The following is a 12,473-nucleotide window of genomic DNA, read 5'->3' as shown; positions in this document are numbered from 1 at the left end:
GAAAGAAAGGACGGATGAATCTGGCTGAGAAGAGTGTAACGACACAGAGAAAGAAGGAAAGGAAATGTGCAGTTCACATCTTACTCTTATGACAGCCCGCGACTTCGCACGCCTCTATCTCTGTCGTTACGTTGAGTTGTGTCAAACACAACAGTGACATCTACACGTAAGTACGTATGCTAAGCGACGCGACAACATTTCCAAGACGGGCAGATAAAGCAGCCCTACCAGCAACCATGCAATCTCGAGTTAGTAGCTGTGTACTCAGTGCTAGATGCCGTCTCTACGCCCCGGTCACGGCCGTCACGCCAAAGTCAGACCCAACAAACCATTCCAACCCAGAAAAAGACCAGGCTACATGAGTGTAGCGAAGTGCAACGTTCGCATCCGACCATCTCCGCACTCCCGCAGCTGGAATGGATACCGTGGAGACGGGTGACGGATATCAGACATCAGGGAACACTAATCACGTTGTGTCGCATGTCGAACTGATAAGAGACCTTCAGGCGAGCGAGGTGGCCAGGGGTGTAAGATAAGTAAAGATCCCGGGGTTATGGATCCAGGAACGACCCAACCAATGAGGAGTGCAGAGTGAGGTTTGGTGGAGAGGCATCCCGGGAGATACGCGCATTTGGATGCGGAGATATCTTGGGTAACGAGGTGGCGTAAGGCGAGATAAGTGATTGAATGATTACTCCGAATTGGAGTTTGGAGGTGGATCGGGAGATGTTGGTGGAATGTTTTTTCCGGGCTTGAAGAGTCATTAGGAAATTTACAACGGTTGATGCTGTTCTCTGCTCTCCCCACATGAAGTCTGGAATGTGGGTTTGATGCGTGTTGTGACAGAACGGAAGACGGGCGTCCATCGAGCCGCTTACGCCCGCGCTATCCCCCACGCGTGCTAAGCGGCTCTGGTAGCCCTGGAGTCCTTCATTGGTCGTGCGACTTGATACCGTGCGATGCAGTGACATTGGGGCGTAAACTGAGATCTATGAAGAAACAAAGGCGTGATACGCTGACAATGGCTGTGCAATCGGGAAGTACAAATGTATTCAGCGAAAAAGAAAGTAGATTGGTCCACCCACGTCCAGTGCATTGTCACCACAGCTTTTTAGGTGACATGCGCCGGATAGGAAGACTGTAGTGACATGCGCTATATGCTATATTTCTTGTTTTGTGTTTACCGCGTAATAGGGTCAACTACAAAACAACAAACATAGCATATAACGCATGTCACTACAGCCTTCCTATGTATGGCTATATTTCTTAGATACTGTACACAAAATAAACAAACGCACCTTCAACTCCGTGTTCCCATGTCATGTCGCTCTGCCAGAGGTCCAGTGATTACATACGTTTCATCCTCATTTACGCGTGAGCGATATCCGTTTCTAGTGACATATTCAATCCATCTTCAATCCAACTCATTCTGTGTGTGAAAGAAAGTAGCAGGCTCACGCGCTGCGCATCTCGGTATCCTCGGCATCGTCCACGTCGCCAATCTTCCGCTTGCTAGGCGTTGCGCTGCCCTCGTCGCCGTTGTCGTCGCCCTCAGTCCACTCGGTGACTTCCCACTCGACGTGCACGCCGCTCTCGGAGTGTCCGCCGCGCTGCTGCTTGAAGCGGCCTAGGCGGGTGTTGCGCACAATCTCTTCGAACCAGGGCGCGCCTCGCGATTGAGGTTCTGAGCGGACGACTGTGCGCGAGCGATTTGTCCGTGAGGGTCCGGCGGCGGATGTCTCGTTCTCGTCGTCGCTGCTCTCGCTGCTGCTGGGCAGGAAGCCGAGTTCGCCGAGCATGTCTTGGTCTTCGTCGAGCAGGCTGCCGACGGTCAGGGAGATGTGCTCGGCCTCGTCTCTTGTCCGCTCATTCCACGATGAGAGCTGTGTGCCGCAGTATCCGCAGAACTGACGACGGGTGTTCGAGGTATACGGGTTGACGAAGCTGCGCTTGATGCTCAGGCGCGTCTCGTCGGGGTATTGGGCAAACGTCGCCGAGGTGTACCATGGCAGAGGGACGCGGAGCCAGAGTGTGAGGGGATTCGCTGAGTGGTGTCCTAAGTGTTGTTAGCACCGTGTTGGAGAGTAGCGCGCGGCAACCCAAAGCAGACTTGGGCTGCACAACACTCGGCGTGTACTTACGCGACGCAGAGGTATTGTCGTATCGCAGCTCGGCCTGGCGGATCTGCTGTGTCGGCATCTCAATGACATAGCGGTTGCGTCCGCACGCGCAGGAGCCGTGCAGCGTCTGTGTCGCCATTCCGGGCTCGTAGAGGTTTGGATGGAAGCGATTCGCGTGGTGTGTTCGGGTGCAGACGATGCCTCTGCCCATATAACTCGCGATTGACGTGTTTCAGTGTGTGCGGCGTGGCGTGTGGAAAGAAATCGAAATTGGCTGCTGCCCGTCGCGCCTTCCCCAGCTGTTGTGCAACGGCCCGTGCTGCGATTGGTTGACCGTCAGCCTTGTGGTATGCCGACCAAGGTTTACCCTTTCACGTCACCTGGACAACTGTAATGGCCGTGTAAGAATGAGATGGTCTTTATTTCGAGTCGGCAGCTATAGAGGATGTTCGTGATATTCGTCGCGAGGCATATGTACTGCGCCATGCAAAAAGTGACAGCCATGGACCCTCGTGATACAGCCTGTCGTCATGTGTGGGGAAGCTCGTGAGAGAACATTCGAGCACGCCCTGGCCCCTTCGCGAACCAGAACCTCGAGCTGTCGTCAACCACTCTTCTTCGTTTCTTCTTCCCTCATCCTAGCAACACTCTCGTTTACTCTCTCAATCGCCTCCCTCGCCCCATCCCAGCACTTCCTCTTGCCTGTGCTGAACACGCGATGTATGTGCGGACTCCATATCCCGCCCATCAGCAGGTTACAGAACTTCCTGTTCTGAAGCCAAAACAGCCAGCCTTTCCACCCGTATCCCAGATACTCGTTGACACCCGTACCGGCAAGATCGTCCATGGCCGCAACCCAATCACCTGTCTCACATTGCCCTGGCGACAAGTTGTAAACACGCTTTGCCGTCTCTGCTAACCACACGTGGTGTTTATCCACAGCGAGCTTCATATCCGGAAGCGAGGGTAAAGATGATTTGCCCGCCCAGACCTGGGCTATAGCCATGGTTGTCAAGTCTAACCGTCGTCAGCACATGTCTCGCCTAACCATCATACCTAGAGTCGCTCACCGAAAATCTTAAACCCACTAATCGTTATGTGTACAGCAGCCATGAACGCCAGACTATCCGGCTTCTCGAGTGAAAACACGTTCTTGTAGAGACGGAAGAGCGACTTCCCATTCGAGCCCGGCGCGTCAAGCCACGCTTGAGGCCGACATTCAGGATTGAAACGCGGCTCGATCATGCTGAAGTCGGACTTGTAGCCCGTACACCAGATTATTGCGTCCACGTCAACTTTTGTCCCGTCTTGCAACTCTACCTCAGTAGCATTCACAATGCGCTTGATGCCTGCGACTGATGTGATGCTGCCGTCCTCGAGGCAGGGGACTAACGTATCAGATACCACTGGTACCTTACTTGCGGGCTCGAAGCGCCATTCAGGGCGGATGTTGAAACTCTGATCTTGCAGTTTTTTGAGGAATTTATCGAAGAGGAACTCGCCGAGGCGAGGGACGTATGTTATGACGACGCTTTGGAAGGTGGCGAGACGTAGGTTGTGCGTGTGGTCTATCGGGACACCCTTTATGCGCCGAGGGAACTACAAGAACCGTTGTCAGTCTCAAGACCTTCGAAGATCAACAAGGTACGCTTCAACTTACAACCCGAGCTCCATGCCGATGTGCCAAATACACTTTATCTGCTATTCCCACCAGCTGAGTAGATGTATCCGCCGCACTGTTGCTGAACCCTACAACCATGACTCTTTTCCCCTTGTAGTCTGCCGGCCGTTTGAAAGCTTGCGAATGTACACTAGGTCCAGCAAACCTTTCCACGCCTTCTATGACTGGCAGACTGGCCTTACCAACCATACCCCCAATCGCTACAACAACTTTATCAAAGTACTCCTTCCCGCCACCTTTCACATCTACAACCCATTTCTCCCGCTCGTCATCGAACGTGATTTGCTCGATGGCAGTATTAAGCCGCATATAAGGTTCCAATCCGAAATGCTTCGAATAGTTTGTCAGGTATTGCTGAACCTGCGTGGCTGCTGGATGCGACGGTACGTCGTCCGGGTAAGGGAAATCAGTGTAACAAGATCGCTCTTTTGAGACGTTTACGGTTGTGGTTTGCATAACCGATGTTTGCTCTTTCTCCGAGTACTGCCATAATCCGCCGACGTGGTCGTTGCGGTCGAAACCTATGGCGTGGAAGCCTTCTTCTCGCAGGTTCTTTAATGCTACGAGCCCAGCCGGTCCTGAGAGGTTCAGTTAGTTGCTTCGTCATGTCAAGGAAGAGGTGTTCTACCTAGTCCTATGACTGCTACAGTGGGAGCGTCTTCCATAATGCTAGTCGTGATGATGCGTCCTTCGCACTCTTCGCGTACGCTTTTTGCCACCTGCTTTTCAGACCAACACAGCGATCGCACTCGACTCCGCAACAATCGTGTTATTTAGTAGATCTGGTAACCGTAACGTGATCACTCTCACGCCGAAAGCGAGTTGACCCTAGAGATCGCGTGTGGACCTTACGACCGTGTTGTTAGGCCGAGCAAGTCCGCCGCAAGTGGAAGGGACGACTAAAGCTATATTTGATGTCGCGCATTCCGCCAACACGTCTAGCTCTTACATGCTTTACCATAACACACATGATGCGCTCTCTTAGCTCTGACATCTTGGTGTGCCGAAACAGGAGAGGCTTGGGTTTTGTAATTGGCTCTTTGGCTACAAAGACGCCCGAGGCTTACGCCACGGCCAGCCCCACTCTCTCACACGCCGTTTCCCATCTCAAGTTGCTGCGCTGCTGCGGCCCTCTTGCCCACGCGTCATATCTGACAAGTTGAATCGTCTTACTGGACGTCGAATAGTGGGTTTGAGTTGGAAGTTGCGATTGGGCATCTCCCCGCATCTGAAGGCAGCAGCTTTCTGTGAGGCTGTGCAAGGCAGTGGAGTAGGTACGAATAAACAAGCTTCTAGTTCGTCCTTTACGCCTCAACTTTAAGTACGCTTTCGACAAGTTCCTCGTCTTACTCTACATCTTCAAATCGAATCAATACTGGCCTTTTGTGATTTACTTCAACTATGGCCGGCCCACCATCATACCCCGCCAATACCAACCTCACATCCAACCCACCACCCCCATCGACATCATCGCCGTCCAACGTCGCATTCACACCAAGCGCAACCTCCATCGCCGACTCCTCAGACAATGAGTTCGAGCCAACACCCGTCCACAGCCCAGGCGGTCCGCAATATGAAGATTTGCCACCATCCTACGACGAGGCCCGCGACCAAGCCGTCCACGACACCCGTCATGGCATTGCCCCAGTAGACCCCAGCCAAATCGAAGCCCACCGCATCACCACCAACGAAGGACCAAACGAGCCAGAAGTATGGGAGTACCGCGTAAGAGGCGAAGAACCAGATCCTGCAAGTGAACAGGAACAAGCACCAGACTATGCGAATCACACAAACGACAAGACCACCAGTGTTCCAGTCCAGCATGTCAGTACGAGTGAGAACATCGCTGTGGGACGAGTGCATGGCGGATCTGCTTCCTCGAGCAGCAAAGAGAAACAGCATGATCTAGCTTCTGACCTGCTCACCCAAGCCTTGGAGTTCAGCCGTGGAGAACCAGATGCAAAGGCGCAGTATGCACCGCATCTAAACCGCATCATCGCGATACCCGACCATGCAGGACCAGCAAGACGTGTAGACGAACATGTATACTTCTTAGTTGCGTACGCTGAAGTGTTGGACCGGCATTCCATCAAGCCAGCCGAATTTGCAGAGTTCTTGTACGGTCTACAAGTCCTGACTACAGCGGCGCACACAACGGCTGAAGACTTGCTTCAAAAACCGTCACATCAAGGACTCTCTTCCAGCATCGTACACGACTACATCCGAGGAGCAAATGAAGCCTTCTTCGCGCCAAGAGGCCTGATTGTGTCGTTCCGCAGCGAGACTGCGCTTCTAGACATGCTACCCATACCAGCGGGCCACAAACCCAGCGTCCTCGCCAACTTGGCCGATAAGACTGCAACGGCTGAATGGCGCGCAAGGCAATTGTATCCTTGGATCGAAGCTCTCGACGCTGACGCAGTGCCGATGCCGAGTGAGAGAGTGCTCAAGCTGCATGAGATGAGTGAACGTTTCGCAGGTCCGACGACGGCTACTGGCTCGCCTGATTATGCCGGAAACAGCGGTCTTGGATCTGCTGGTGCATATGAAGAACCACCTCACTCCATCCCCGGACCTCCAGAGGAATCCTCCCACGCACACGGTCGACACGGACGAGGCGCCCATCATCCCCGCGGCAGACGAGGCGGTCACTGGTCGCCGTTTGGTATGCCAGGCCATGGCCCCTTTGGTGCACCCGGTAACGGACCTTTCGGCCAACCCGGCAATGGCCCTTTCGGGCGCGGCGGTCGAGGACCTTTCGGACCCCGCGGCAACGCCTTCTTCGGTAGAGGAGGTTGCTCCGCTCGCGGCGGACGAGGACGCGGACGCGGGCGCGGACCACCGTCGTCCGCAAACGAATGGGCGGAAGTAGGCAAAGAATTAGGCAAGATTGGGGAGCAATTCGGTAGACATATGGGGGATCTAGGTGTGGAGATTGGGAAGCGGGCGAGTGCTTTTGGGGTGGAGGTGGGGAGGATGGCTGGGGGGAATGCTGGTGGAAGTGGAGGTGGAAATGCTGGTGGAAGTGGAAGTGGGAATGCAGGTGGAAGTGGAAGCATGAGCATAAGTGGAAACAGAGGGCCTACTACCTCAGGTCCAACTTCTCACCAACAAGCCCACGACGACCTTCCACCTGCTTATGCTGCACCGCCAGGACAGGAGACGGGCGTGCTATATGGCGACCGTAAAGTCGATACTGGATACTCGGCCGACACGAAAGAAAAGGGTAAAGCTGCGGTCAAGGACGTGGATGAAGACGACGATACCTCCTCATTGTCATCAGATAGTTCAGACTCGGATTCCGACTCCTCGGATGACGACTACGACTCCGACTCCTCCATCACCCCCGCCACAACCCCCAAAGCGCAATCCCTCAGACTCGCCCGCCGTAACATCAAGCAGCGAAACCGCGAGCTCAAGAAACAACACCGCCTCAGGAAACGCGAGTTGAAAGCCAAACACGCTGATACCAACACCAAGGGCAAAGGCAAAGCGGCGAAGAAAGCGAAGAAGGATCCAGAGTACAAAGCAGCGAAGAAAGAGTATAAAGCGCAGAGGAAGGAACTGAAGAAGGAAAGACTGGCTGTGAAGAGGGAGTGGCGGGATGCGAGGGAGGAGATGAAGAGGGAGAAGAGGGGGGTGAAGGGTATGGCTGCTGGGGGGATGTCGAGAGGAGGAGGAGAAAGGGAGGGAGGAGGAAGAGGAGGGAAGGAGGGCGTTTGGTTGGTGATTGAGAATTTGGCGCCTTGAACGGTAGCGAGACTGGAATAAGTGTGTGGGATGGTGGTCTGTGAGAATGCTGTCTATTACAGCTATATAACACGAAGTCATAACGGGATAGCAGGAAAGTAAAGAGTGTGAAATGTACTGAGTCTGTGGGGTGTTGGGGTGTAAGGATGATGATAAATATATATATGTAGACTGCGTTGGGATTGCCAGACCACAATCACACTCCTCCACATCAAAAACACAGAATCAATTACATACACCAGTGTACACACCACGAGCATTTTGAAAAAGATCTTGTCAAAATACAATCCGGTCAAGTACTTCATACAAAAAACTACAATAGTAACCTATGCCGTCTAAAAACGCTTTCACAGCAATCATCTTACTATGCACATACTTCCATCCCCGTCAGGCCCTGCTTATGAAAGCATCCTGCTCATATCATTCCTAATCCTGTTGTAATCGAGCAGACCCTCAATCTGTCCCACAGCCGAGACAGCGACGTCCTTGTCCCACAGCCTGTTGCGGGCGAACTGCATAACGTCCTTCTCTGTGATGCGGCCGACGACGCGCTCCACCTCCTCGGGTGATAACCGGCGGCCGGTGGTGACGATTTGGCGGCCAATGTCCTCGGCGACGGCGGTCGTGCCGTCGAGGGCGAGGAGGATGGAGGCCTTGAGTTGGGCCTTGGCGCGCTCGACTTCGGCGGACGTGACGTTCATGGAGAGGCGGGACCACTCGCGGAGGGTGAAGTGGACGAGGTCGTCGAGCTGAGTCAGGTTGGAGCTGGTGAGGTAGATTCCCCAGAGACTAGGTTTGTTAGCGAATATTTATACTATTCATTTCGGTATGACGTACCCAGTGTCTGAGTAGCTGGTGGAGAAGCTCATGAAGCTGTTGGCGAGGGCGTTTTGCGAGACAAAGTTGCTGAGCTTGCTGCCAAGGTAGTCGGAGGTACCCATGGCACGGTCCCAGTTACCGACGATAGCCTGTGTGACGAGCGCGGTGAAGTAGTCGGGGTCGCTCCAGCTGACACCCTCAACGGCAATGGCGATGTTGGCGGTGCCCATGGTGTCGTCACGGAGGCGGACCTCGGAGCCGATGAAGTCGGGCTTTGCCTTTTGCTCAGCAGCGGCGGACTTGGCGGAGTAGTCCTGGGGCTCCGAGGGGAGGTTGGCGAAGTACTTCTCGGCGAGGTCGACCAATTGCTCGTGGGGGATGCCGCCAGCGCCAACGAGGACCATGCGGTCAGCGGTGTAGTTGGTCTTGATGTAGTTCTCGAGATCGGCGCGCTGGATGCTCTGGATGTTCTCCTTGGGTCCGAGGATGGTGCGGCCGAGGGGCTGGCCCTGGAAAGCGGTGGCGTGCAGGTGGTCGAAGACAACCTCCTCGAGCTGCTTGTCCACCTCTTCCTGTTCGCGGAGGATGACATCACGCTCGCGCTCGATGGCCTGGGCCTCGAGCTTGGAGTTCTGGAGGATATCGGAGAGAATGTCGACGGCGGCGGGGACATCGTTGTTGAAGGCCTTGGCGTAGTAGACGGTGTTCTCGCGCTGTCTTGGTCAGTATCCGGCCCTGGGAATTCTTCGTTCCGTATGACGTACCGAGGTGTAGGCGTTGAGGTGGCCGCCCATGTTTTCTATCTCGAGCTCCAACTGCTGCTGTGTGCGCTTCTGGGTTCCCTGTGCCATGCATCAGCGTGCTGTCCCGGCCATTGCCATTGAGTGTCCGTACCTTGAAGGCAAGGTGCTCGAGGAAGTGGGCAGTGCCGTTGGTCCTGTCCGTCTCGGCGCGGCTGCCAGCGTCAATCCAGACACCGACTGTCGAAGTCTGGGCCCACGGGGAGTGCTCGGTAGCGATCTGCGCAGTCGGGTCAATTGCAGTCCTGCATCCTCGTACAGTGGCGGGCATACCGTGAAGCCGTTTCCGAGGGTGGTCGACTCGGTCTTCGCGCCGTAGGCCACGGGCGTGGCCAGGCCGCGGGTCAGAGGCGAGGCCCGCGATGATTTGACGGCGTTGATGGCGGAGCGCGAGCGCAGGCTGCGCTGCAGGTTGAGGGCGAGCTGGCGGGAAGCCATTGCGTCTGCTCGCGGTGCAGGGGATGGGAGATGGGGCGGTGATGGGTTGGGGTGGATGTCGATACGTCCAGCTGCAGCGCGGCCTAGGTGAGGTGGATGAGTTTCGTCAAATCTGCGATCACGGGACTTTCCGGCTCAAACCGCTGGCCAATGAGGGCGGCAGGGACGTCAGCAATCGACATCCGAGGCATTGTCGTCAACTACGACTGCGATCCCGATATTGCTTCTTGCGACCTCCACGACCCCAAGCAGACAATCAGACTGCACAATGGCCTCCGTCATGCGTCCCGGCCTCCTCAGGCAAGCTTGCCCGCCCGCCCAGCCCTCGCAGCGCATGCTGTCCACCGCGACCTCGACCCTCAACCGCCCGCTCGCCCAGTCGCTGCGACCAGCATTCCAGCGCTCAGCCATCCCCCAGTCGACCCGCATCGCCGCCTTCCACGCCACACAGCGCAACCAGATCCTGCCGCCGCTGCCCCAGAAGATCATCGGAACCACCAACGACCCCGTCCCCGTGCCAGACCCCGACTACGCCCACGGCAGCTACCACTGGAGCTTTGAGAGGATCGTCTCGGCCGGTCTGATTCCCTTGACCATTGCGCCCTTTGCTGCTGGATCGCTGAACCCGCTGTCCGACTCCATTCTCTGCGCTCTTCTCGTAGTCCACTCGCATATTGGCTTTGAGTATGTAGATCGAAATTGTATCTTGAGTTACAGTGGCTAACATATCACAGGTCCTGCATCATCGACTACTTCCCCACCAAGCGTGTTCCCCTCGTTCGAAAGTCCGCCATGTGGGCTCTCCGCGCCGGAACTGTCGCATTGGGTCTTGCCCTCTACTCTTTCGAGACAAATGACGTTGGCATCACCGAGGCCGTCGCGAGGTTGTGGCACGCATAGATACATCTTGGGATTTGTAATACAAATGCAGAGGCAGGGCTTTTTTCTGATTGAATTGTCGTATTGTTTGGAGTGTTGTGATGGCTCTGCTTGTCGTTGTGCTTAACCTCACCAGCCTTCATCATTCTAACCCCGCCCTTCTACAGACTTATCGAGACGGGGTCTTTGCGACCTAGGAGATACAGACTCGTCTTTCTTGCATGTCCACTGAGAAGACATGATGAGCATAGAGATCGGCTTATTTAAGTGTGTACTGCTATTCGCCACTAAGGTTTTGGTCCGACTGATGATCAATTCATTGACTATGGCTTAGACAAGTCCAGCTTACATTGCGCCGTACTGTGATAGACAGGACTCTCCTCCAGACCCCACCGGACGCCCCATCTGGTGTTCATGCTAACATCATACCAGCCACGCGATTGTTAACTGTTGTTGATACTCTCAGCGTGATCATCTCCTCCCACCTTATACAATGGAAAAACTAAACACTATGGAGCCTACGTTGACCTTAGGCTACCTACTTTGTATGTTTTTACCTTGATGTAGGCTCCAGGGTGTTCGGTTTTTTCCTAGGCTGACGTGCTCCGTGCTACCGCTGCTTACTTAGTCTCAACCTTCCATTGCTCCCAGTGCGTCTTGTCTGGGTTGAAAACAATTCCAAACAGCTCTTCAATCCCCTCCATATCCACTTCGAGCTTTCCTTCGTAATCCTCGTGCAGTGCACCATAATTGCCGTGGACGGTGTCGTATACCTCAACCATGATGATGTCCGCTTCTTGCTCGTTCCGCACCCCCAGAAAACCTGTCTTCCTCGGTCCAAGAAACATCATCGGCGCCCAATTTTGCTCCGCCATACGACAGCATCCTGTCGGACAGAACGCATTCGTCAAATCAAACTCTAGGTAGTTCATACGCTTAAACTCTGGGCCCCCACCGTATTTGAAGAAACGATAAAGGTCCTCGATGTAACCATCCAAATCACCGTTCAGATAACTCAGAGCTCTCTCATGCGCAATTTGAAGACGAGCCGCGGGAGCTAGGCTGTCGAAATCGGCCTCCTTTTTCCAAGTGGAACGATCGAGAACGGGAAAGCCTTTGATAGAGCGCCAACTGAAGCCCATGCTGATACTCTTGATCAGACGGGGAGCTGAAGCTGAGAAGAGCCACCGATCTGGGAAGGGTACATGCGTGCGGGTGATATCCACGCTCTTAGTGTTGTGGCAAAGACCTGATCCTGCAAATGGTTGTCTTTTCGTGCTTTCATCCGGTAGTACAAATAAGTTGTTGGCTAGGTAGACTTCCTCAGCCTCGCCATGAACCTGCTTGCAAGTGCGGAGGATAGCCAAAGACGGAGCCTGAAGATGAGTGTACGAAGTCAGTATTTGTTTCACATACAGTTCGTACATGGGTATTACTAACTCGATAAGACTCCCAGTCCTCGAAGCGCTCCTCGTTTTCGACAGCGTACGTGTCGGGTGTATAGAAGACCTTGCCAACAATCACTAGCTCGTCATACACCATGACTCGAAGTTCAACAGGCAAATCGAGGAACCGGAATGGCGTGAAGACAGTCGTATTCTGAGACGTGGTCGTGGTCGTTGTGGTAATTGTGGTTATGGTTGTCGTTGTCTTTGTAGTTGTGAATCCGGCGTGATCGGTGGCCTGGACTGACTGCAGTGAGGTCACTAAGTCCATGGTCGTTGCTTGTACTGCTGTTGACTTGGGTAGGGGAATACGTTCCTGCTGCAATGTCCAGGCAAAGTCGATTCCGAACAGTGTGGTTGTCCGGGTAAGAAGTAGAGGAAAGAAAGGCCAGTCTTATGACAGGCGTAGTAGCCTAGCATTACTTAATGAAAGGCGATACAGATACCCAGAGTGGTCCGTGTGCGGAAGAATCAGGCAGACGATTAGGAAGGAGTTCGTCTTACTTCTTGCCCTGATTAGCTTTCCTTGTTCTGCTACAGA

At 54.2% G+C, this 12,473-nt stretch overlaps 6 protein-coding genes across 6 annotated transcripts; 2 read left to right on the top strand and 4 right to left on the bottom strand.

Moving 5' to 3' along the window:
• Nucleotides 1–1,454: 1,454 nt before the first annotated feature.
• On the bottom strand, nt 1,455–2,259 carry J4E79_010259 (uncharacterized protein; the record flags this gene model as incomplete). Its single annotated transcript, XM_049359098.1, has 2 exons — nt 1,455–2,056; nt 2,142–2,259. The coding sequence occupies 2 exons, from the start codon at nt 2,257–2,259 to the stop codon at nt 1,455–1,457; spliced, it is 720 nt and encodes a 239-aa protein (XP_049206476.1).
• Nucleotides 2,260–2,724: 465 nt separating this feature from the next.
• Nucleotides 2,725–4,466, bottom strand: J4E79_010258 (uncharacterized protein; the record flags this gene model as incomplete). Its single annotated transcript, XM_049359097.1, has 4 exons — nt 2,725–3,116; nt 3,191–3,719; nt 3,877–4,379; nt 4,430–4,466. 4 exons carry the CDS (start codon nt 4,464–4,466, stop codon nt 2,725–2,727), a joined length of 1,461 nt encoding a protein of 486 aa, XP_049206475.1.
• Nucleotides 4,467–5,202: 736 nt separating this feature from the next.
• Nucleotides 5,203–7,551, top strand: J4E79_010257 (uncharacterized protein; the record flags this gene model as incomplete). The annotated part of the gene is made up of 1 exon (XM_049359096.1): nt 5,203–7,551. One exon carries the CDS (start codon nt 5,203–5,205, stop codon nt 7,549–7,551), a length of 2,349 nt encoding a protein of 782 aa, XP_049206474.1.
• A 398-nt stretch (nt 7,552–7,949) lies between these two features.
• Nucleotides 7,950–9,608, bottom strand: J4E79_010256 (uncharacterized protein; the record flags this gene model as incomplete). The annotated part of the gene is made up of 5 exons (XM_049359095.1): nt 7,950–8,340; nt 8,389–9,083; nt 9,135–9,212; nt 9,265–9,390; nt 9,444–9,608. 5 exons carry the CDS (start codon nt 9,606–9,608, stop codon nt 7,950–7,952), a joined length of 1,455 nt encoding a protein of 484 aa, XP_049206473.1.
• Nucleotides 9,609–9,876: 268 nt separating this feature from the next.
• On the top strand, nt 9,877–10,508 carry J4E79_010255 (uncharacterized protein; the record flags this gene model as incomplete). Its single annotated transcript, XM_049359094.1, has 2 exons — nt 9,877–10,292; nt 10,343–10,508. The coding sequence occupies 2 exons, from the start codon at nt 9,877–9,879 to the stop codon at nt 10,506–10,508; spliced, it is 582 nt and encodes a 193-aa protein (XP_049206472.1).
• A 599-nt stretch (nt 10,509–11,107) lies between these two features.
• Nucleotides 11,108–12,203, bottom strand: J4E79_010254 (uncharacterized protein; the record flags this gene model as incomplete). The annotated part of the gene is made up of 3 exons (XM_049359093.1): nt 11,108–11,863; nt 11,928–12,086; nt 12,177–12,203. The coding sequence occupies 3 exons, from the start codon at nt 12,201–12,203 to the stop codon at nt 11,108–11,110; spliced, it is 942 nt and encodes a 313-aa protein (XP_049206471.1).
• Between the last annotated feature and the right edge of the window lie 270 nt (nt 12,204–12,473).

This window comes from Alternaria viburni (genome assembly GCF_023758015.1).
Source record: "Alternaria viburni strain BMP 2772 chromosome Unknown scaffold_29, whole genome shotgun sequence".
Lineage (NCBI taxonomy): Eukaryota > Fungi > Ascomycota > Dothideomycetes > Pleosporales > Pleosporaceae > Alternaria > Alternaria viburni.
Note: the sequence above shows the minus strand (reverse complement) of the source record. Positions and strands in the feature narration are given on the sequence as shown.